General features: G+C 45.1%; 1 protein-coding gene across 5 annotated transcripts; it reads left to right on the plus strand.

Annotated features, from left to right (window-relative positions):
* The first annotated feature begins 33 nt into the window (after nt 1-33).
* On the plus strand, nt 34-23,949 carry ENOX2 (ecto-NOX disulfide-thiol exchanger 2). 5 transcript variants are annotated; one of them, XM_031594026.2, is made up of 16 exons: nt 34-178; nt 6,682-6,825; nt 7,519-7,653; nt 8,999-9,082; nt 11,297-11,452; nt 11,997-12,203; nt 12,547-12,780; nt 13,479-13,691; nt 15,177-15,283; nt 17,630-17,744; nt 19,056-19,237; nt 20,401-20,508; nt 21,057-21,113; nt 21,784-21,892; nt 22,412-22,497; nt 22,634-23,949. In XM_031594026.2, the coding sequence occupies exons 1-16, from the start codon at nt 127-129 to the stop codon at nt 22,763-22,765; spliced, it is 2,121 nt and encodes a 706-aa protein (XP_031449886.1). In that variant the 5' UTR covers nt 34-126; the 3' UTR covers nt 22,766-23,949. The 5 variants fall into 5 exon arrangements, with proteins under 5 accessions (XP_031449886.1, XP_031449887.1, XP_031449888.1 ...); XM_031594027.2 differs by having other exon boundaries at nt 7,522-7,653; XM_090150492.1 differs by lacking the exon at nt 34-178 and adding an exon at nt 1,590-2,116.
* The last annotated feature ends 124 nt before the right edge of the window (nt 23,950-24,073 follow it).

The following is a 24,073-nucleotide window of genomic DNA, read 5'->3' on the forward strand; positions in this document are numbered from 1 at the left end:
TGGGACGCACGGCGCTCCGCCCCGCCCCTCTCCCGGCGTGCAGTGCGCGCCAGGCCCCGCCCCCAGCGCCACGGCAGCCAATGGGCGGCGCCGCAGGGGGGCGCTAAGCAGGGCCGCCGGACGCGGATGTTCGTGGAGAGCGGGCGCGGCGCGGCCGGGCGCGGCGCGGGGCTGGGCGGTGAGTGCGGGGCGGCGCGGGGCGGGCGGCCAGCGCTCAGCGCTCGTTTCCATCTCAGCCCGCGCTGCGTGTGCGGGAGCTGCGAGGAGCCGGCGTCTGTCGGCTCGGCGGGGCCCGAGGCGCGGGGAGCTTCCGGGCCGCCTTTCTGGGTCGGCGGCGGTTCCGGTACCGGGCGAACGGCCGAAGCGGGGCGCGTTGCCGGCGGTTCCGGTCGCGCTGTGCCGGCGGAGGGCGGCGCTTCCGGCCCTGCCCGCTCCCACGGGACCGCCGGGGCAGCGCTCCGTTCCCGTGCCGCGGCCCGCAGGCGCTGTGCGGCCCGTGCCCGGCTGCGCGCGGCTCCGCGGTTCTTTGGCCGTTCGACTTCTTAACGCCGCCGCGATTTTCGGCCCGTCCCGTGCGCTGGTACACGCGAGAGACGCTCGGCGCGGGATGCGCGCAGATGCTTTTGTCGGTGTTTCCATTCCTGGGCTCGTCGCTCCTTCCCCGTCTGGCAGCTGAGAAGCTGTTGTGTTTGTTTCCTAACCTTACGTTCGGGAGGCTTAATAAGATCTCGTTAGAAAGCTCTCTGTGTTAAGTTGTTGAAAGCTCCCTCTAAGCCTCCGTAAGGTCGGGTTTCTTGCTTTAAGGTCATGTTCTTAGTATCAATGACTTCAGCCCGTGGAAGAGATGAGGTTCGATCTCCGAGCAATTTCAAAGGTGTTGCTACAGAGGCATCCCGAATCCCTTCCAGAGATGGTGTGAGATTTCTCGCCTAATCCCCAGGTTTTCTGCTGTCGTTCCTCCGCTGCCAGCAGCTGGATCCCAGAGCAGCGCCTCCCCGCAGCTCCTGGCTGCTCTGCTCTCTGTTGACACTTTGCAGTCCTGCTCCTCTCACCGATGCTGTGGGTGTCCCCCAGCTGTGAGCTGCCCGTGCGTTTCTTCAGTGCCCTCACCTGCAGAGCAGCACTCGGCCCTCAGCTCAGTGTTTGCACTGGGCTCTGGTGACAGTCCTGTGTGCTGGAATTCATTCACAGACGTGGAGCATTTTGTGTTCTGAAAATGTGTGTTTGGCAGCAATGTGAGCATCCTCCCAACGCTCAGTGCTGGTAGTTCTGGTCATTTATCACAGTGGTTGGGGCACATCAGCCTCAAGAGGGCCTTCCAAAGGCCATATGTGTGGCCATACGTGTCTGCTTGCATACACCAGTATGTTATATTTTCCTTTTCGTTCATTTAGAACCCAACTCATATCCAGCTTGATCAGCCCTGTGCTTTTGCTGCTGTGTTGGCAGTGGTTTGTGGATGCCTTTCCTTGAAAACACTGCAGGCAACCCTTTGGTACTGTGAGCACTGCAACCAAAGACTCTTCCCACCTCTTCTTCTTTTCCAGGGCCCTGCTGCAGTAATTACCTTGTCTGAAGTTGATATTTCTTTTCACTTTAAGTTTCCAGAATCAGCAATTGTGCTGTGTGCCTCTTCAAGGATTACCAGAGCTTAATCTTCCTATGCAAAGGCAACCAATTTCAGGCATGCAAGTAGGGTTTATTTAACTGCCCGCAGTGCTTAGCGCGCTGATGTATGAAATCCCTCACAAATTCAGATTTACTTACTGCTAATGGGTTTACCACCTGCTCCTTCACCTCCTTCCCCCACATCCAGGAACGAGCCCGTGGGTGTCACTCACAGCAGACTGATGGTGACACATGCAGCTGCACTCTGTGAACTGTCTCCCCAACTTGAGCTCTTGGTGCCTCCGTTGGCACTGCCCATGTGGGGAAGCACAGCAGTGGTTCTGCTTGCATTAGGACCCACTTTCATTTGTGTTCTGCTGAGCCAGGAGTGCTGTGTGGGTGCTGAGCAGGGAGCTGCACCTTGCAGACAGGCAGGCAGTGGCAGGAAAACTGGCTGAACTACTGAAGTACTATGAGCACCTTGCCATGTTCCTGGTGCAGTATGCAGGTACTGTGTGTTCTGTGTGCTTCTCTCATGCTGTCTGGATGAGAGTTGTTAGAACGTAGGATTATATGGAGTTAATAGAAGTAACTCTTGAAGGCTTGCTGATCTCTGCAGTGTGCTTAGGCAGCTCCTGTACCAACGGTGTGCTGGCAGCTGATGATTATAGAGCTCTGACCATGACGGTGAAGCCAGGAGTAGAAAGCAGTGCACGATCCCAGAGATAGGTGTGAAGCCTGGGAACCAGATCCAGAAAGCAAATGCTGGGTTTGGTAGTGTGTCTTTGAAGTCTCTGTGCTTTTCTTCTCTCCTTTCCCTTCCTTGCTGTTATCTTCTCTGTGTTTTCTAATTGATTGCTGCAGATGTTAGGTACTTTGTTTTCTTTTAAAGTGCATTCCTTTAGGCATCAGAACAAGTGGTACGTAACCAGGTGGGAGTCTTATATTCTGCAGTCCTGTTTATTTCTGTTTAAGAGAAAGCACCACTGTTCAGGTTGAGAAATATGTATTTCATATATTGGCCAATGTTGGCAAAAGATAGATCCATATTTATAGCAAAGCCTGCGTCAGCCCATTTCTTGAGTTCTCCCTTCTGGATGCTGAGTAAGTGAGAAGCTTGGTGAGCAGGTGTAAACTCTGTGGGCTTTCTAAGCATGTGCTTGAAATGCTTTTAGGCATACGAAGGTGTCAGGGTACCTGTTACTACTTCTTGATTTGAGTTACAGGGGATGGATTTGTATAGCTCCTTCTTGTTCACCAGTTGGATGTCAAGAAAGATGTTTGAGAGCCTGATCAGCAGTAGTACAAGGCTGCTGCTGCTAGAGCATGTGCTGGGCTGAGCAGCTCTGTGTGCCCTCAGGCAGTGCTGGGTTTGTGGGCAGAGCTGGTGGTGTTACATGGAACGTGAGTGAATGCAGCAGGGAAGGATTTTGCAGAAGTCCTGAAGTGAAGCCCTGTTGGGGTGCTGCCTTAAGTAATGCAATGGTGAGCTGTGCCAGTTTGTGTCTCAGGGAGAATCGCTGTCAATGTTTTCTGCTGCCAGTAAAAAGAATGATCTGTAAAGCAATGTTTTTCAGTTAAACTGGAGTTGAATCTCTCTAATATAGATGTATTTACACACACATACGTTTTGCTGGTCATTAAGACAGACGGCCAAGTTCTGTTAGTGGGAGCCAGTGGCTGGAAAACGAAGTCTTGTCAAGGCCCTGGCATGGGACCCAGCGAGGATAGATACTTGCCTTGATTTATGCCTGGAACATTGAGATCTTTCATTTCTGTATTCAGGCCCTTCCTAATCCCATATATAGCATCAGCGTGGACCCGGAGTGATGGGCAGGTCTGTGCATTGGTGGAACTGCTGGGTGCAGCAGGTCTCCAGTCAGAGCAGGCAGGACCCAGCAGAATGCAGGGCTGAAGGCTGCCTGGAGCAGCCTGCTGCTTTCAGGGCTGCTGTGGGAGGAGGACCTGTGCTGGAAATCATCTCACAGAATCGTGGAGCTGTGGAAGGGACCCACGAGGACCATTGTCCTGGCACCATGCACCACCGAAAGAGCCTGGCTCCACCATCTTAGCATCCTGACTGCAGATCTTTATGCACATTAATAAGATCCCCCCGAGCCCCTTCTTCTCCAGGCTGAAAACATGCAGCTGCTTTGATTGTACAGAGGTCCAAATGAGGAGCTGGCTCTTCACTTTCTTGCTGTCGTTCTCATTTGAAGAAATCAACTTCTTGGGTGGTACCCCGTGTTTTCTGCCTGGCGTGAGAGGGAATTTCCTTTCTCCATCTCTTCCATGTTGCATATAATCTCTGGAAGATCGTGCTGCAGACTTAGGCTGCTGCTGCTAATTATCTTGATGAGACTGGGAGCTCTTGGACACAGCACTTCTGTTTGCTGAATCAGCAGTAGTGGTCTGTACCCATTCAAGAGTGTTTTATTTGGAACTGAAGCAGCCACCCCACCTCTGCTCCTGCATGATGCAAGGCAAGAAGAGAAATGAGAAACGATAATGACTCCATTACCACAGTCTTTTCTCCTTTTATAGCTTTTTTCTTGTTAATCTGCCTGCTGGAAGCAGGAGGGGCATTGCAGGCTCACAGCTGCTACACAACAAGTTGCCTGCTGGTTTGCAGTTAAGCAGTGCTTTATTTTTTTGTGGAGAGGCTGTGGACAATCATGCTGAAGACTTAAGAGCCTTTGTAGATCTGTTTCTGCTCCTTCCTGCATGTCACACCAGCAGCAGAGCCTTCTGTGGGCAACTCAGATACGTGGATCCTAGCAGAAAATGATCTGTTCCTCAGAGCTGTGTTTGTGCCTGTCAGGGGAGCAAGCTGAATCAGATCACAGGGAGTTCCAGCGAGTGCCTGGGCTGGCTGGCATGGCTGCAGGGCTGCTCCCTCCTGCTCTGTGCTGCTCTGTCAGGCAGGTTGGGCACCACAGGAGCTGCCTGGTGGTGCTGCAGGAGCGTCCTTTGCCTTCCATACAGCCCAGTGTTTGGCCTTTAGCTAATGAATCTTATCTTTTCCAAAAGCAGCGATGGAAATAATTGCATTATGTAGCTGCCTTTGCTCTCCAGTGGGTTAGAAAGCGGTGATCTGGGTGAGGAGCATTCACACCCTGTGCTGGTGTGGTGTGATGCTCGTGCAGGCTGTGCTGGCTGTGTAGTGCCAGGCCCAACACAGGCAGCATCTGCCTGGTGTCAGCATGCTCTGCTTGACCCAAGTGTGAGAAAACGTGCTTTGAAGTTTAATACTTGATAATAAAGTAACTTTTATAATTATAAAATCACATGGAATCACAAGGTTGGAAAGGACCTACAAGATCATCCAGTCCAACCACCCTCCCATCACCATTTCTACCCACTGGGCTACTGATCCATACCTCAGAGCACTCATCCAGGTGCCTCTTGAGCACTCCTTTACTCTCTTGCTGTTTCTTTACTATGCACAGCCTCTCTATTTTTAACCTGCTCCATTTGTGATTCGTTTTCCTGAACCCTCCCAACCGCAGTGGTATTTTGACTTTGGAGCATTTAAAAAGCAGTGCTGTAGGCATCTTGCATAGCTGGGTGCAACTATTGTTATTGCCAGCTGAACAGCACTCAGCTTTTTGGCTGCTTCTGCTCTTCTCACCTTTCAGCAGATGAGATGAGAGCCCCCTTAGGCTCCCTGCATCCACTCTCTTGTCTATTTACAGCCATACACAGCAACCGTATTTATTAGCAAGTTCTGGGAAGTGGAATCCTCTAGAATAGATGTTACAGTGCTGGCTGTGGCTTGCAGCATGCCTGGGGAAGGTTTGGTATACATGAAATAGCTGCCATGTTTCAGCCCCTTGGTGCTGTGAGGCAGCATCATCGTCAGCTTGGATGCTTCTGTAGTTGTGCTGCTTCCCCCAGAACATATGTGTACCTTAGCAGGAATGCAGCTATTTTTATCACTTCTCATTGGTCCAGGGCTTTTTTTTTTTTTTTTTTTTTTTTGCATTGACTTTGAATTCAGAGTGAGTTTGCTGAGACAAAGATTAAACACGGTGGAATATTTTAATGTCTCTTCGGTTCTGGATCCCTACAAGTGCTGAATACAACAGAAGATGCAGTCGTGAACTCAGAGCTCAGTCGAGGGCAGTGCACTTCTCTGAGACTTGTCATTGGTTTTGTGCTTGAAGCTTATGTTCAAAGTGCTGAATTTCTGAAGCCTCTGGTAATGTGGAGTTGTTTAGAGTCCCTTTTTCTTGTTACCACCTCTCGTTTTGAGAAAAAGGCCAAGTTGAAGAGGCAGGATCAATAGGGGTGTGAACAAGAGGCATAGCTGGTATGGTTTGTGGATCATCTACCAGGTGACTCAGCACAGATTTACTCTTAAATGGATGTAAAGCCTTGAACCCGGAAACACTCTGGAAGCTGCAAAGCAATTTTTCTTCAGTCATCTTTGGTTCAAATGTGCAAAATGAGCTTTTCTTCCTGTGTGTGGTGGCTGGCTGTTCAAGGATCTGTCTCCTCCTTGCTCCGTTTCCCCATATCTCTTGCAGATCCCCAGCTAGATCTGCCAGCTCTCCTTCCTGAGGGAACGGATTGCTGAGCACTCTTTTTTGGCTACAGGAGGGCTCAACTGCTTGCCAGCCCTCTTGATTAAAAATAGCAGTAGCAATTGCAAGCGAGGCACGCCTCGTGTTTTTGCTAGTAAATGAGTCCAGGTAAAGTCACTACTGGTGACAAACCAGGCAAGACTAAATATCTAGTATGGGTTGGAAGAAACAGAATGAATTTCTGGCTTTCAAGTTTCTGAACTGGGAAATACAGTACAATGCAGGAGAGGTGCACCCCTGGTTTTATAGCATCATGCAGCTTGATTTGTGTGGGTCCAGAGAGGGAATAATGTTTGTAGATAATATTTTAAATTGATGTGAGTATAGCATTGAGTGGGGCATACTGGAGATGACAAACAGGAGGCGTAATTGTTTCAGGGGTCTGAAGGATACCAGCAGCAGGGGGGACAGGACGTTGCTTTCATGATGGTGATACTGAGGCATTGCAAACTGTTATAAAGTATCTGAATCTATTTTTGTGTTTCAGGCTTAAACCATCTGTCCTTTGATCCTGCCAGCAACAGCAAATCTCTGCAGTTTGGCAGCCCGAGTGGTGCATGTGTGTCGGAAAGCCCAACTGAGAATGGGAGTGATCCAGGCAAGAAGAGGAAGAGAACAAACATTCCTCCAGGTAAGCCATGTAGCAGCTTGATATTTGGCAAAAGGGAAGGCATCTGTGTAAGCACAGACCAAAGCCAACTGCTGTGCTGAGGTGTCAGTGCAGAAAGTGCCCTTGTGAGGCCTCATCTGCAGTGCTGTCTCAGGCCTGGGGTCCTCAGCATGAGAAGGATGTGGAGCTGTTGGAGCAGGTGCACAGGGCATGAGGACGATCAGAGGCTGCAGCACCTCTCCTCTGAATAAGATCAAAGGAGCTGAGGGTGTTCAGAAATGTGTAATCATTCTTTGCTTCATTTCCCTGTTTAGCATGGAAGAAATGTCTTCAGGTGGCAGTGGAAATTCTCTGCATGATCAGATTGGTCGTCTCTGAATTCAGTGCGTTTGTGGCCATTTATACTTGCAGAATATTTGTTCCTCCTTCATAGATTCTTATCTTTAGTCAGTATTCAGGGTCCCTTATAGCTGTGCATTGTAATGGAAAAAACAGAATTTTAAGTGTTCTTGGAAGCCAGTGCTTTCATACACCTTGCATCCCTGAAATGTCATCTACTTGATAGGGACACTGCTTTTCTCAAACAGACCTTTCCTGTGCAGTGGGATCAAATCTGCTTTTGTATGCTGATACAGCAGGGCCTTGCTGAGCAACATTTGTCCTACAGAGCAATGAAGGCATACACTGAGCTCTTAATCACCTTTTTTCTCTCAGCAGATGGTGGCAGAAATCTAAGCCTAGACTCCATTTCAATGGGCTTGCCAATGTCAGACCCAACTGCCTGGGCCACTGCGATGAACAACCTGGGGATGGCTCCCATGGGGATGACAGGACAGCCCCTCCTGCCAGGTGTGAGACTTTGTCCAGACTGTGCCCCCCTTTTCTTTCAAACGTGTCTTTGGGAAGAACCTGTGTCAGCTGAGTTGGATTAATGGGTTTTTATATGCAGTACACGTTTATAAGCTGCATTTGAAATTGTATTGATATCAATGAGCAGTGTATCTAGGGGCCACTGATTTTTTTGAAGCTGAATTGAGAAGAAATACATGTTTATGGATGCAAACAATGGTTACTGGGGTAGTGGGAAGGTGGGTTGTACCTGTAGGTAACTGCAGCAGGCTAGCAGGGGAAGTGTTCCATGTGAGACATGTCTACAGAGCTCAGGAAGCCAGTGATACCAAGTAAAGCATTAATCTAAGCTGAACTAAAACTGCATAGACTGAAGGGTGGGAAGGGAATAATGAGGAAAACATTAAGGCAGTAAAATGGATTTGGCAGAAGATAATGGAGGATTTTGCTCAAGAAATGGCCACCTGATAGTGTGGAGTACTGCTCAGAGGTGAGTCAACCTGTGTCCAGGGTATGTTAAAGAGCTCCTATGTGGCAGCAGAGATGTGCTATACATGGTTTCACAGCAGTGTGATGGGTCTGTGAATCAAAATCCCAAGTTGAAATCACTGTTTCAGTCCTCTGTTACAATTAAGCACTTGAGAATGATGCTGTCCCATGCCTGTTTAACTGCCTTCATACCTAAGGAGAGGACCTGCGTTGGTGGTACTCTACAATCCTATTACTCCTCTGATGGCACAGTGCAGGTAGTTTGCTGTGCAGCTGAGCCTACATTTAGCTAATAGCATCACTGGATGTAAATTTTGCATGCAGTCTGTACTCTTCTGTTCCCTAGGCCTTATTTCACATTTGTCTTTGCTGTAAGAGATGCCTTCATGCATTTTTCCCCTATTCATATATATGTGTCAAATAAAAGTCAGCATAAGTCTGTCCTGGGAGAGCACACAAGTTTGAAGTTGCTTTCCTATTCCCTGCTGTAAGAACAGAGAAGACTGTAAACTTCCAAGTAATTTTTGTTCTGATCCTTCTGAGATTGGACTTTGAGATCAGGGGTTCTGCTCCCAAGACAGATGACTCAGAATGGTTTAGAAGGAGCACAGTGTTTTTTTGTGACCCGAGTGCAAGCGAGCAGAATGTTCTGGTGAATGTGGATCTGTTGTAAAGCATAATGATGAGGTTCAGACCAGACACAGTAGTAGTACCAATGAAAGAGGAGAGGTAATGAAAGCTTGAAATGAATTGGAACATCTTTACTCAGTGTCAGGTGAGACTAAAGTTTCAGGTCACATTAAAAAAATTGTTTGAAAATGCTTAAGAACTCACTAGCCTCATTCTGTTTCTACAGATGAAGTAAAGCATGTAGTTGTGAGATGCTTTGACAAGACTACAATGTCTAAAATGAATACACATCATCTTTCACGCCATCCAGGTAATACTAGTTTTATATAAAAGTTCTCACAGCTTTCAGCAAACAGCAGCTGCCAGGCCTGATATTTTTGAACCTCTTAGAATCCTCGAGGACTTCTTTTTCTTTTTCTCTTTCCTCCTTCTTGCTAATGGAGACTGGCTTTTCTGAATTAGCATCATAAGCCTCTCAGATGCTGGCCTGTAGCCATAAGATGAGCTTATTAACAGGAAGAGCAGACCCCTAGGCAAGGTGGCAAGTTGTCCAGTATATTGCTGTTGGAGCAGTAATAAAATGGGATTTGCCACAAATCCAAAGACCTTGGGATCTGTTTCCCCCTGTATGTACACTTTTTACCTTTCATTATAATGTAGTTCTCTTCTCTGCTAGTTCTTTTGCTGCTGTTAATTGTATCGATTCATGTTTTCTTTTAAAGCCTGAATCAGAAAAATACCCATCCTGGATTTCTTATCCCTCTGATTTTTCCGGCTCCTGTTTTTCCCTCCAGTGAGTGCTGAAATAATCTTGATCTCATAGATGTACCTTTGCCAAATTGTGCTGAGAAGGCGAGCAGATCTTTACATTCTAACACATGGGCATTTCAACAGTCGCTGCATTTTTCCAGCAGGTCACTGTTGCTCCATATCCCCCCTCATCCCCACAGTGAGAGCATTGGTCATTCCTCTTCCTTCCAGCTTGTTGAACTGCAGTTTGCTTTCAGTGGTGATGCTGTTGTTTCAGCTGTTGGATCCTGTTGGATCAGGAACTTACTTGCTCAGAAATAGGTCTTTTATTTTTCCTCCTGCTGCCTTATATCTTCAGTGATCTCTACCATTGAAAGTCACAGCTGTTCACAAGGTGACCTTCATCTTGAAGTTCAGCAGGGATCTAGGGTGGGGTAGGAAGACTTTTTCCCTTTCTCCTGAAGTCTGTTTTATGGTGGAGCTTTTGCTTTGGGTCTGTTGGCACCATTCATGTGTGGCGTAAAGCAAACAGCAAAATGCAAGCAAAGCATTGTAGGTAAAGTGTGCAAAAACGTAGCCCTATACAAAATGTTTCAAATTACAAAGGAAAATAAAATTCAGCTACCTAACTGAGACATCCTGTTTGTGCACTAGGAGTTGTCTTGCTCCCGGATCTCTGTGGAGCCAAGCAGGAGCTGTTTTTTAGTGTTTGCAAAGTGAAGAATACAAAATCGTTTCCCTGCGTTAGCGATATGAATAGCATTGAAATGGTGCCAGCTTAAGATCAAAGGAAAATGCAATCTCTGCACCACTCTGCTCTGCCTGTTGGCAATTTTCATTTGTGCCCTGCAAAATTAATCTTATCTGCTTACATCTGTAAAAAGCAGCCAGCTTCAGCCAGTTCTGCAGCGCTCAAAACTGCATATTCAGTGATAGTGTCCTTTGGTGTTTTGGGGAGCGCTGTGTCTTCAGAGCTGCTTCTGCTGCAGGGAGAGGAATGGTGGTAGACAGCAGAGAAGGAGATTTGCAGCTGGGATCTTAACCTGCTAGTACCAGCTGGCCCTGGTGGTGCTGGGTGTCCTTAGCTGCTGATGTTACCAGCTCATGAGTTTTCTTTGTAAGGCATTTATTTAAGTATACGTTTTCCATTTTGCTTGCCTGAAAGTATTGATTTCCCCAAGGTTCACAGCTTCTGAACAGATGAAATACCTCACGTTTGACAACTCTCTTTAGTTTTAGTTGGTGTTGGTGGTAAAATCTAAGAGCAAAGAGCAGAAGAACAGCATACTTCTTATTTAGTGCTCTGACGATATCTGAATAAAGCCTAGGAACAAGTTGAGCAATGTAAGATGTGTGCTGCCACTGTGGGTCACGCTTAATGGTGAAGTATTTCCTTAAACACTGCTGCACATTTTACCAAGAATTCTCCTGGAACTTTCTTAACTGCTGACTTTCCTATACTTTATTTGGGTAATGTAGTATTTACTGGGAAAGGTTCTAGTGCTAGATTGGAGATGGAATCTATGGAGTAGAAAGAGGAGCAGTTAATGTGAGCAGAGGAAATTTATTTTTCTGAGGCTATTGACAATTTTTTAAAAGTTATTTCAAGGGTACAGATGTGAAGTTCTGGTGAGGTAAGTGGTCATGTCCCCTCTCTCTTGTTTATTCAGGTAATTTTCACTGATGTTTGTAGATGGAGTACTTAATTTGCTGTCCAAATGAACAATTACTGTATGAGTCCAAAACTGATTCCCTTGTTCTCTCCCCCATTTAGATTTTGATCCTGCTCTTGGAATGATGACTGGAATCCCTCCAATCAACCCCATGATGCCAGGCTTGGGGATAGTCCCTCCTCCCATTCCTCCAGACATGCCTGCTGTAAAGGAGATCATTCACTGCAAGAGCTGCACTCTTTTCCCACCTAACCCACGTAACGTCTGTTTATATTTTGTCCCCTTTCTATCTATGAATTTATGTGTCTGTATAGAAAAATACATACATTAAAATGTGTACATCAGAGAAGAGCCATGTGGAACCCCTTTAGTGTCTGGCCAGACCCATCAGCCAGCTGTTCACCCATTGCATTATATTTTTTCCTTGTGTACCTCCAGCCTCCCTGCTGGCAGACCACTATAGGAAGCTGAAAAGTCTTTGTGTAAGCACTATTCAACAGCCACTAAAACATCTCTGTTATCAACATTGTTTTCATCTTAAAGCCAAAACAATGCACCAAATCAGCTACTGTGCAGGAAATTGACTCAACCCCAGATGTTTGGTTTGGAAGCAAGCTAGTAAACGTGTTTGTTGTTGTATGGCACCTCAGCAGTGCTTGGTACGACTATTTGTCAGTCAAGTCAAATATACTGTGGCTAACTCATGCATTTGAAGGAAATCAGGACACCTGTTAGAGCAGGTGGGCTGATCTATGGAAATTGTGCTGACAGACCTGGCTGTTTCTGTTTTGCTGTCTTCAGATCTGCCCCCTCCAGCAACGAGAGAGAGGCCCCCAGGCTGTAAGACCGTGTTTGTTGGGGGGCTGCCGGAAAATGGAACCGAGCAGATCATTATGGAAGTGTTTGAGCAGTGTGGAGAAGTCATAGCTATTCGGAAGAGTAAGAAGAATTTCTGTCACATCCGCTTTGCTGAGGAATTCATGGTGGACAAGGCGCTGTATCTTTCTGGTAGGTATATTTCTGTCTGAGATGGAAGCTTAAAATTCTGGGCTGTGAGTGTAACGATTTCTGTGTGGTTACAATAGGCTTGATAGCCATTTGTCTCATGTGGTGTCAGTTTGTCTCTTTCTCTGCTTTTAATGCTTGCCTGCTTCAATATCTAAAAGCTGCTCCTGATAGGAAAGAGAGCAATGCTTCGTTACCTTGGGTACTGTAGACCTCTGCAAACTATCAGCTCTTCTGTTCAGGGTCTTGTTATCTTTGTGGGAATCACAGACAGACAAAGGCAGAGGGAGGTTCTACCCCGTGTAAATCACTTATCTCATATGAACATTGTTGTCATCACCACCAGGCTATCGCATCAGGTTGGGTTCCAGCACTGACAAGAAGGACACTGGGCGCCTGCACGTGGATTTTGCCCAGGCTCGGGATGACCTCTATGAGTGGGAGTGCAAGCAGCGCATGCTGGCGAGGGAGGAGCGCCATCGCAGGAGGCTGGAGGAGGAACGCTTCCACCCACCCTCCCCACCTCCTGTTGTGCATTACTCTGACCACGAGTGCAGCATTGTTGCAGAGAAGCTGAAAGGTGAGTGGTTCTGTGGCCTGCAGCTACCTGTCTGCACAGGGTTGTCTTATAAAAACAGATGTACGCCTGACTTCAGTTTCTTCCAACCTGTTTTTGTTCATGTTTAAGTGACGAGCTTAAATCTTAAATCCAGAGTGGTGACACAGTGGAACAGGTTGCCCAAGGAAGTTGTGATGCCCCATCCGTGGAGGCATTCAAGGCCAGGCTGGATGTGGCTCTGGGCAGCCTGGTCTGCTGGTTGGTGACCCTGCACATAGCAGGGGGTTGGAACGAGATGATCATCGTGGTCCTTTGCAACCCAAGCCGTTCTATGATTCTAAGGCTTTTTTCTGAAGCCTAAACCCCATCTGTAGCCTGATTCTTTCAGTCAGAGGATATTTGCTGTCACGAAAGAGTACATCTAAATAGGAATATAAAGTTATCTTGTAAATTTGCAGCAATTGATTCTCCTCTTTCTTATGATGCCTCTCCAGCTTTCTGTCAGCTCGTTTCCATCCTCGTGATTCTATGAATTAGACTTGGACTCCTTTGTGTAGTCTTGTGTTTGGGTAATGCTGTGCTTTCATGAATCCAGGTCAGCCAACCTGAGCAAGCTGACCTTTCAGAGAGGGCAGATCATTGGCAGCAGGAAAAGGATCTGAAAGCTGCACAGGCAAACTTGTGCTTCCATGATTTAAAGATACCATTTCTTGCTGCAGATGACACTAAGTTCTCAGAAGCTGTGCAGACCTTGCTCACCTGGATAGAGCGTGGAGAAGTGAACAGAAGGACTGCAAACAACTTTTACTCCATGATTCAGTCGGCCAACAGCCACATTCGCAGACTGGTGAATGAGAAGGCAGCTCATGAGAAGGAGATGGAAGAAGCTAAAGAGAAGTTCAAGCTTGCTCTCTCAGGGATTCTGGTTCAGTGTGAGTAGTATTTCTGCACTGAGTGTTTGCTACCTGTTGTTGTAGAGAGGATGCTTAATCTGTAGAGTCTGGTGAGATCATGCTAAAAAATCACCAGGAACCATGAATGACAATGGCTTCTATGCAGCTACAGTTAATTTATAAGCATATATCATTAACTTGGCAAAAGTTTCTTGTGGTACCTTTTATTAAAGTCAGAGCCCACATCTGAGGGGAGGCGAGATGAATTCCTAATGGTTTTTTTTTCCTCTTTTAATTATAGTCTATTAGTAATTTTATAATCTTTTCAACACTGCACTTCTGTGTACAGACAAGGTAAGTTCCTGGTAATCTGATGGCTCAGCGAAATGTGCAGGATTTATTCATCAAAGGTAGGATGCATTAGAGTGCTCCCAATACCCCGTTCTCAGTTACAACTGAAGTTATGATGAAAACCTATTGCAGAACAGAATTTTGAACCTGAGTCCCAGTACTTTATTAAATGAAGGAAGAGGCGTTGGCTCTATTAGTTCTAGAGTGTGATTTATAGTAGTCCTCAACCCATTCGTAGCCTGTTACATAGCTCTTCTTTACTAAGTCTGAAATATTTTTTAAGAGTACTTTTTCCATAGCTTTACTAAGCCTCCTTGAACCTCTTGGCTATGATGTGAACATTTGTAACTTTGGTTTTATATTCATTAATTTAATTGTCTAATATTTGGTTTATATATATTTTATTCTATTAAAAAAATATGGGCAAACGGTCCAGAAGAAAAAGCAGTATGCACTGCAGAGTAAGTAGTAATAGTCAACTGCATGCAAGTCACCTCTATAAAGCACCTAGTGGTATCTCAGACACGTCGAGATTCTTTAGTTAATCTAAGGAGCAGAGAAATGATTTCATTTCCTAAGAGTTTTATCTACTACAGCATCACAGGTGTGGGGAAAAACAGCTAGATGTGCTTTCTGCTGTTGGTTGAAATCTCCTCCCAGGGGAGGCACTTCTTATTTCCAAAAACCTCTGCAAATTTTCTAGGAAAATATTTTAGAATAAAGGAAGAAAAAGTTGATGGTGGATGCGTAGGATGCAGTTGCACTGTTCTTTGGGATTCTACCCAGTGGGCCCCAGAGCATACAAAGTGCCAGCTTTCACAAGTGGTGAGAGCAAATTCTAGAGAGCAAATGCTGCCCAGGTTTATCCATTGCACTGATAAATGGTGTTGCACGTGGAATGTTTTTTTCAGTGCAACATGTGCCTTCCTTTCTTCCAACTGAGTGCAGATGCAGTTTTCCCAGCTGAGCATTACTCTGTGCTGCTGGCCTGGTGAAGTACCCGCTTTCCTTTCCAGGCACAGAGTCCTGAGCATGGCTTCAGCACAGTACAGTGTTATAACAAAAGGTTAGCCAAACACCTGCCTGATTCCACTCTTTTACTCCTTTACTCCTCTTGTTCGCCCTCTCTGGATGATATTCTGGCCTGATTTGTCTGCTGATTTGATACTACAGTCGAGCAAATAGTGGCCGTGTACCATTCTGCCTCCAAACAAAAGGCTTGGGACCATTTCACGAAAGCTCAGCGTAAGAACATCAGCGTGTGGTGCAAACAAGCAGAGGTTGGTAATTTTTTATTGTGCTAGATCCTCCAGCCAGTCTCTTTTCTTGTCAGGATATTGATTTTAAGTTTGCACGATGCTCACGTGGATAACAACATCTTAATTCACAGTGTAAGGTGGGAATTACTCGGTCGACTCTTGTTCCAGGTAATGAATTTGCTGTTAGCATTTGTGTTACTAGCAGCAATACGTTCAGATTGTATGATGATTGAAGTTGAATATTGATCTGTTTTTAATGTTAAAGCAAGAGGTATTTCTAGAGAGATATTATGGGAAAGAAGATAAGGATTACCACTGAGATCTGTTTTTTCACATTTCTACTGATTGACTTGGGAGATAGAAATAATTGCAGCTGGACAGTCTGAAAGATTTGAGGGAAGATATTCTCATATTTATACATTTATTTCATGCATTGATGTTGCTAAGTGGGGAAATAAGGATTTAAAAGTGGTGCAGGAGTGGGTGAAAGGAAGTGTGTTACTCAAACATCTGGTAGATGTCTGCTAGGATTCTAAGGGAACTGAGCTTGTGTAGGTTGGGAAAGGGAAGGCTGAAAGGCAGCCTTCTGCTATTTAAAGCAGGGGGTCACAAGGAGGCAGAAAGGACTCTGCCTCCTCAGAAAGGTCTCTTCTGATAGGCACACAGCATGAGGGTGAGCAGCAATGGGCACATGTCACAACAGAGGAAGTTGCAGTTGTGTTTAAGGCTCAAATTCTGTTCCTGAAAAGCAGTTCAGCCCTGCAGAAGAGCCCAAGGTGACAGGGGAATCTCCATCTTTGAGTTCTGAGTAAGGCCCTTGGCAGCCTGATACGGATTTGCAGGGAACACTTTTTCAAAGACAGCCAGAGTTATCTTAAAGACCTTAGGAAGTATTGGTTTCAGCCTAAGCCTTCCTGTGATTCTGTGTTTTCCTGATGTATTATGTTCCTTATTACAAACAAATCTATTCCAACAAAGCTAAAAGTCACCTTTCACCTTTAAAATAATTTTAATGTCATCTGTAAATCTGGGCAAAGTGAACAAGTTGGTGGTAACTGATTATCCAAAAGCCATTTGTCTGGGGTTGGCTATATGCAGGCCACCTTTCAGCATAGCTGCAACCTGAGAAAAATTGGAGTGTCTGCAGAGTTTGATAATATTCAGTGAACACTCTTTTGGTAAAAGGCGGAGGAGTGATCCTCCACAACTCTGTTAAACTCTGAATGACTGTTTTGGGAAGTTCACAGCTGAGAACCCACCATGAGATTGCACTTCTGGGGCTTTCTTTCCAAATCCCACTGAGTTAGTCCTTTCTTAGCAGCTATAATGGAGAAGCTAATGTTTGTTTTTATATCCAAAAAGCCAAGTGGAGAGTCGTGATTCAGGTTATGCCTCTGCTTTGAGCCCTAGTGCTGCTGTTTTCTTTTCTGCTTGCCTGAGATTACTTACCATGGTTGGGGTGGGAACGCTCTCTCCATTTGGAGTGGTCTATTTTTCCAAGGTAAGTTCTCCCAGTGGGAAGAGGCAGCGAGACCTGTTATGAGGCATCTTCCAGGGGTGCTGCTGGGCTCAACATGCCCCCCAACATCTTCTTGCTATGGTTTTTGTTGGAATTGAATTTGAGGAAAGCTTGGAGGGCAGCTTGGGGAGTGGGTGTGTACTGGGAGTCATTGGGCTGGGTCAGGGTCTTTGCTGCTCTGTCAGTGGTGATTTAAGATGGTTTTGCCAGACAGTGCAGGTGGGTCTTGTAGCTGAGGGCAGCTCACGAAGAAGCCATGGCAGCTTGAGACTTGGTGAAACACCATACTGCTATAACTACCAGCCAGCTTCTGTCCTTGCTTTGGAACGGCCTTGCTTAAGCGTTTCTGTTCTCTGATGCTTTTCTTTCCCCATCCATGGCTCCCCTTCAGCCACAGAGCAGCCTTGGCACATCCTGCTGTGCAGCCTTGGCCTCGCTGTGTGCTGTGCTCTCTCAGGCTCTTTCAGCTTCTAGGCCAACTTTTAGATTTTAGCTGTTGGGCACAATCAGTTAAAAACAGTAGGAACGTTTTTCTATGATCTTCAACCCAGCTGCCATTTTATGTGTGGTCTCCAGGGCAGGTAGCAGTTGTTTTGGAACTGAAACCAGCCCTGCTGAGGTTTGGTGTATTCTTGTCCTTTTCCCCTTGTTGTTCCCAAGGTAATCATCCAGGCTGACAGTATGTGCATTTTTCCTGAGGCAAAGGAGAGCATGGCTTAGAAGGAAGATAGAAGAGTCAGAAATGCCAGTCATGCTGATAGATTTGTTCATGCTAGACGTTGTTCTTTATCCATACAATCTGTTCCTTATAATCTGTATTTAAAAAACATCTGGTTTCTGAACCTTAGGAAATTCGTAACATTCATAATGATGAACTAATGGGCATTCGAAGAGAGGAGGAAATGGAAATGTCTGATGAAGAAATAGAAGATCCATCAGAAATGAAAGAAACAGATGAATCAGGTAAACTACTTTTTGCACTGGTTTGTTTTAGGAGTCCCACTCAGATCTGACTGTTCAGGGCAAAATCAACAGCAGTTTTCTGCTGCTGAGGTTAAACAGCATGCAGTCTCTAATACTCGCTTTGCCTTTTATTAATCTTGCTAAACTTTTGTGCATTCATACAAACTCTGATGGACAGTGAGAAGTTCATAGCACTGTACCAGGACTTAAGAGGAAGCTATAGGAAACTTTTTTACAGGTAAGTACAACGTCAATGGATATTGGTTATTTACGCAGTGGTTTTTACAGCTACTTCTGTTGCTGTCAGCTTCTCTACCTTGTCTCTTCCTTTCTTCCAAGCTCCTGATGTCTTTTTGAATTTGCTGGTAGATATCCTGCTGCAGCAAATCCTACAATCATAGGTACAGAACATACATACATGACACTCTTCCTTTTGCATCTGAAGGTTACGTTATGAGACAGAGAGGAAAGAAGACTGCTTCTCCAACCAGTTGTTATTTTGTAATTGTTCATTGTGGCTCCATTGAGCTCCTGCCATCTCAATCATTCCTTTTGCACAAGTTTTTAAATGTGATTATAATTCTCAAAATCCTTGTTGCTTATTGTTACTTGTCATCTCCTGCTGAATTGAGGTGAAACAGCAAGTTAACAGTTGGAGTTATGTATTGATATTAAAATCATTCCCTACGTTATCCACACCCCCTCCTCTCCCTCCCCTCCCCCCCCCCCGCCCTTTCCTCACCTCTCCTGATTCTGTAGCCTTTTCTTAGCCTTCCAAGTGCAGTGTCCAAGTCCTGTATAAACTCCTGAGCAGGCTGTAACCATGGCCCAGGTAGCAGAGAAAACAGCAAGGGCGGGTGGCAGAACAACATCGTGGGTATGCTTTGGAATCTGCTGAAGCTATCTTTGTAGTACTAATGTCATATAACCCCATTCCTAAATTTATCAACACCAGGCTGATGGAGCTGTTTCATCCCATGGCTTGATGGGGATAATCTTTTGGCTGAGGCTGGCAGTGGAGTCTGTACAGAGTCTTTCAGCTTTTCTGGTTAGGAAACCTACTTCCTTGCCTACATCATTGTTTTACTCCAACACATTCTTTTGCCTTTTCCTTTTTTTCCCCCAACTTAAATACTACTTTTCCCCTAAGGAGATGTACTTTGTCCACAGCAGTTTATTTTTCTGAAGAGTGGTTGTAAGAAACTCTCTTTAGTACTCTGGATTTGTAACTGAGACTTGGGAGCCACAGAGCTGTGAGAGCCAGCTCATCCCCAACTCTGATTTTTGATCACTGCCTGCCTTGTTTTCTAGCACTAGTGTCACAGGTGGAAGCCCTGAAAGAAGAAAATGACAGTCTGCGCTGGCAGCTGGATGCCTACCGGAATGAAGTAGAACTCCTAAAGCAGGAGCATGGCAAAGCAAGTAGGGATGAAGACACAACCAAAGAGCAGCAGCTGAAACTTCTCCAGCAGGCTCTGCAGGGAATGCAGCAGGTGGGCCTGGGCTTCAATCTAGCTGTGGCCTTGCTACAAAGGCAAGGGGGCTGTGTTGCAGGGTACAGGCACAAGCAGAGGTGTTCTGTTAATCATACTTTATGAATTCCTTGTGTGATCTTGGCTGTGACTCCTGAAATAGTGGGCGTGCTAACGTTCCCTCGAAGCCCTGTGAGATCCTGATTGCTACCATGAGCAAAAACGTGGGAAATCCCAAGCTTGCTTTGCAACCTTTTCTGAAGTTTACCGGGCTTTCATTCTCACATAAATTTGTAGATCATATAGATTTGGGATTTCCTTAGGTCAAATATCAAGTGTTTAGGTTCCTCGTAAATCTTAACAGTATCCCCTCATGTATTAAACCAGACTGATAACCAAAGCATATAGGGTCCAGAGGATCCAAAGGAGGGCCACGAAGATGATCAGGGGACTGGAGCACCTCCTCTATGAGGACAGGCTGAAGGAGGTGGGCTTGTTCAGCCTGGAGAAAAGAAGGCTGTGGGGTGACCTCATTGCAGCATTTCAGTACCTAAAGGGAGCCTACAGAGGGGCGGGGAATCAACTCTTTGAAAGGGTAGATAACAGCAGGATGAGGGGAAATGGTTTTAAATTGAGGGAGGGGAGATTTAGGTTGGACATCAGGGGGAAATTCTTTACAGAGAGAGTGGTGAGGTGCTGGAACAGCTGCCCAGAGGCTGTGGATGCCCCGTCCCTGGAAGTGTTCAAGGCCAGATTGGATGGGGCCCTGGGCAGCCTGGTCTAGCATTAAATGTGGAGGTTGGTGGCCCTGCCTGTGGCAGGGGGGTTGGAGATTCATCATCCTTGAAGTCCCTTCCAGCCCTGGCCATTCTGTGATTCTGTAATATAGAGTACACGATAGTCCAGCTAAGCACTTCATTAAAATTACATATGCTGCAGAGGCTGTGGTTGCTTACTGAAGGAATCTGAGGTAGGAACTAATTACATTGCTGTTTGTAACATCAGAGCTGGCTGGAGAAGCCTTCTGTAAACACCTTCAGCTATTTGTGCGTAAGGAAATGGCAGGAATTGCCAGACAACAGATTTTCCTTTTTGCAGATCATCAGGGAGTTTCTCTATATGCCACTGCCAGGATAAGTTACCATGCTGAAAGAGCTGTGAACGGTTTAACTTTTCTCTTCCAGCATCTTTTGAAAGTTCAAGATGAATACAAAAAGAGAGAAGCTGAGCTAGAAAAAGTGAAAGAAGACAAACTAAAAATCGAAACATTATTAGAAACCCTTAAGGAGCAGGTATGTGACTTCCTGATCCTTTCTTATTCTTCAGTAGTAAATGCAGCTCTTGCACTTCATGGCCTGTAGCATGTGCGAGGAAGGAGAGGGTGTAGAAGATGCCTAACCCTTGCTTAGTGGTCTAAAGAAAAAATTACCTGATTAATTGGAGGTTGCATATGATAAGTGAACTTCCTGATTGCTTAGTGTAACTGTGAGACAATCATCAGAAGCAACTAGATAAATATAAGACTGTATTTTGTTTGTGGGTTTGCATGTGAATCTAAGCTTGCTTGGTCCTCTCCTCTGTAGCAATCTCAATTATGTGTGTACCTGCAGGATAGATGAGAAGTACTATGAAGTGCCTTTGGACCTTTCCTTCCCTGACTTTGTATCATTAACCCCACCATTTTGTGCCTTGGTCTAGGGAAGGTGATAAATACTTAGCTTTTTAGTAATTAAAATAGTTTGGATACCAGTAATCTCCAGTGTGGAACTTTGATGGATATTAAAGAACAAAAATAACATGCTAACATCAGTAATCTTTCCTTTTCTTAAACTATACATAGCAAAGCGTAGCAAATGAAGAGGACAAAGAGAGAGATGTTACTGATGGCCAAGGGAATGTAAGTAAAGTCAACTGCTGCTTTAGTCAGTATTTTATTGAGGGAAGTAGTGACATCTCATTGTAAAATGAGCAATTGACTGCTGTGAAGCATACAAACGTGGTACATAATGGACTGTTTATCTGTTTACAAGTTAAGAACTTCAAGTTATCCACAGCAGCTTATTTTGAGGATAATAAATTATGTAATTTATGTTTTAATTCAATTCTATGAATTCAAGTCAAGGAGAGTTGTGGTCCCAAACCCTCTGCAGGCAGTAGGCACTTGCATAATCATGCTGCCACTGTTTATGCATCTAAAAAATGTACATGTGCATCTGAATTAGTTGCTGCAAGACTTTCTATCTAGTCTAGTTTTGATCTTCCAGAGCAGATATCATGCGAGTGACCAAGGGATGATGAAAGTGCATGTTGTGGTATTTTATTTTAACATCATTAGCTTCAGTCTAGCTTGGTAATTCAGACATGCAGGTTCTGATAGCAACATGAACATCATTCTGATGTGTTGGATGCCTTTTTCAATAGATAGGTAAATAAAGCAATATGATGGCTCATAGAAACAGGAAAACAAGAATACGAAGTCAAATCTTACTGAGCTGCTGCTTGGTGTGTAAGTGTGCCTCCTGTGCTGTTGGTGTGTGGAACAGGCCTGTGTGTTTTTTTTTCTGCAGGAGAGCAGTATGCCCAGAGTTTGTGCATGCAGCCAGGAGAAGGAGTGTCCAGTTGAGAAGACACTGAGCAATAGCCCTGTGAAATCAGAACGAGAAGCTCTCTTAGTTGGTAAGGCCTTTTGATTAGTGATGTTAAGAGACCTGAAGTGATGGGAGTTACTTCAGAGTGGCCTCACAGCTGCTAGTGACTGCCTTTTGTTTCTTGAATTATGCCTATGGAGGTGGGAGTCCTGCAACCAAGAACACACATACCTCTACTGTGCTCCCCATTTACCTCTGTCTTTTCCTGCTCCTTGACCTGGTACAGCTGGAGCAGAGTTCTGCTTTCCCTCTACTTTAGCCTTGTATCCCCACATTTATGATAGCCCCCTGCTGAATTTTGGTGAGGTTTGTCATGGAGCACATTACCATTACTTGGCAGGGAGTGAGAGTGGTGAGATCTCTAAGTGTCAGCCAGTTGCATCACTCAGCTGTTGTTTACTTTGCAGCCCACAGACCAAACTTCACTGAATTTAAAACCAAAAATGCCAAATAAGATCCCTGTGTGCAGTGCTAGCAATGGCAGAGAGCTGGTGTTCTCAGCTGATAGTTCTCATGAAAATGACATTTGTGGCATTCCTTTCCCCAGGAATAATTTCAACATTTCTTCACGTGCACCCATTTGGAGCAAGCATAGAGTACATTTGTTCCTACCTGCAGCGCCTGGACAGCAAAGTAGGTGTACTAATAACTTCATTTCCCAATTAGCACCAATTAAACATGTTTGAGCTTGAATGTATGCAGTCAGTAGAGGGCTTCTGTAACCAGAAGTGTCTTGTTTTTTAGTGAAATTTCCCTTTTCTTTTTACAGATTTGCACCACAGAAGTGGAAGTTCTCATGACCAGACTACAAACTACATTTAAACAGGAGCTGAGTGGGGTTGGGGCCAGTTTAGAGAAAAAATGGAAGTTTTGTGGCTTTGATGGCTTGAAAATGACTTGAACTTCAGCTGAACCAACTTAACACTGAAAGCAACAGCAAGATGTGTGCGTCAAGAAAACTTGGGATGCCTGTTACCTCTGTTTCTGATGATTATCTTGCACGCATGGGATAATAATGTAAGTGAAATTTTAAGTCCAGATTAGCACTAGGAGAAACTTCAGGTGCTGGAGCTTCTTTGAGTTATTTTGTTAACGGGCAAAGTGCTGTTTGATACATTTTGTGTACAAAGTTCATGTCTGATATTTTTAAGCACAGCATGTAGACCAAGTGTTTTGCTGATGTTGTATCTGTTTCGTGTGCCCAAATCTCTGGTTATCATTGTACCTTCTTTTTACTGATAGAAACATATAGACTATCCACTGAGACAATAATTTTCTGGTTTCTAGAACCACCAAAAGGAAAAAAGAAGGCATTTTTTAGACATTTATATGATAAAAAATTAAATATGTTTAAGCAGATGATTTAATTAGCTCAGTGTCTCTCTGAGCCTAACAATCAGTTCTTTTTCACACTCTTTTCTCTACTGAAGGTTTAACTGTTAAGCTAAGATGAAGGCAGTGTCACCAGGAGTGTGATTATAGCAGTACCTCTGGAGTATGCATTGCAAAATCAGTCTGTAATCAAACTTTTTGTGGGAGGGGTATTTAATTTTCTACTGATCTGGGTGGAGCAAAAGGCCTACATCAGACCTGTATTTTTACTAATTGCTTACCATCAAATTTCTCCACCCGCTTTATTTTTGAGACTGATCTTCACAAAGTGTGAGAAGCAGCACAGACTGCAGCTTCCCAAGGGCTGTTCCTCATGTTCTCAGTAAACATCAGACACTCAGCCCTCTGCAGAAGATTAGTAAGATAGACTGTTAAATGCTTTAACAATCAGAAAACCAAACGAAGAAGAACCCACACTGTCATCAGACAGAGCTTTGGTAGTGGATACCTCCTGGAGTTGTAGAAGTGAGTGAGGGACCTGCATGTAGCTTATTGTGGTGCAGGCTGCAGAAATGAGTGGAACAAACCTTTCTATTGGGACCAGGCTGCCCATGCTGGGGGGAGCTACCTGCTCACCTTGCTCCTGACACTGAAAGACTGCTACACTGGAAACCCTTTTAATGAAATCTGAGTATTTGTGTCACTACAAGTGAACATTGTATTTTTAAGGAATAAACATTTTTTATGTTCCAATCTCAGCTTTGCTGCTTTCTTTTTCTCACCTGACTTGCATTGTCTGATACGGGAAAGATGATGCTGCAGAAGTAAGACAGAGGGTTGGAGGCCAAGCCCTTTGTGGGCCTGGATATTCACTGCC

The sequence above is a fragment of the Phasianus colchicus genome, chromosome 14, assembly GCF_987193195.1.
Source record: "Phasianus colchicus chromosome 14, bPhaCol1.hap1.1, whole genome shotgun sequence".
In the NCBI taxonomy this organism is placed as follows: domain Eukaryota; kingdom Metazoa; phylum Chordata; class Aves; order Galliformes; family Phasianidae; genus Phasianus; species Phasianus colchicus.

Excerpts from the sequence above, each read along its gene's own strand:
- ENOX2 (XM_031594026.2), top strand. The coding sequence starts at position 127 with ATGTTCGTGGAGAGCGGGCGCGGCGCGGCCGGGCGCGGCGCGGGGCTG. Across the intron at positions 11,453-11,996 it reads TCTTTTCCCACCTAACCCAC|ATCTGCCCCCTCCAGCAACG; the intron begins GTAACGTCTGTT and ends TGCTGTCTTCAG. Across the intron at positions 17,745-19,055 it reads GAAAGAAACAGATGAATCAG|CACTAGTGTCACAGGTGGAA; the intron begins GTAAACTACTTT and ends CTTGTTTTCTAG.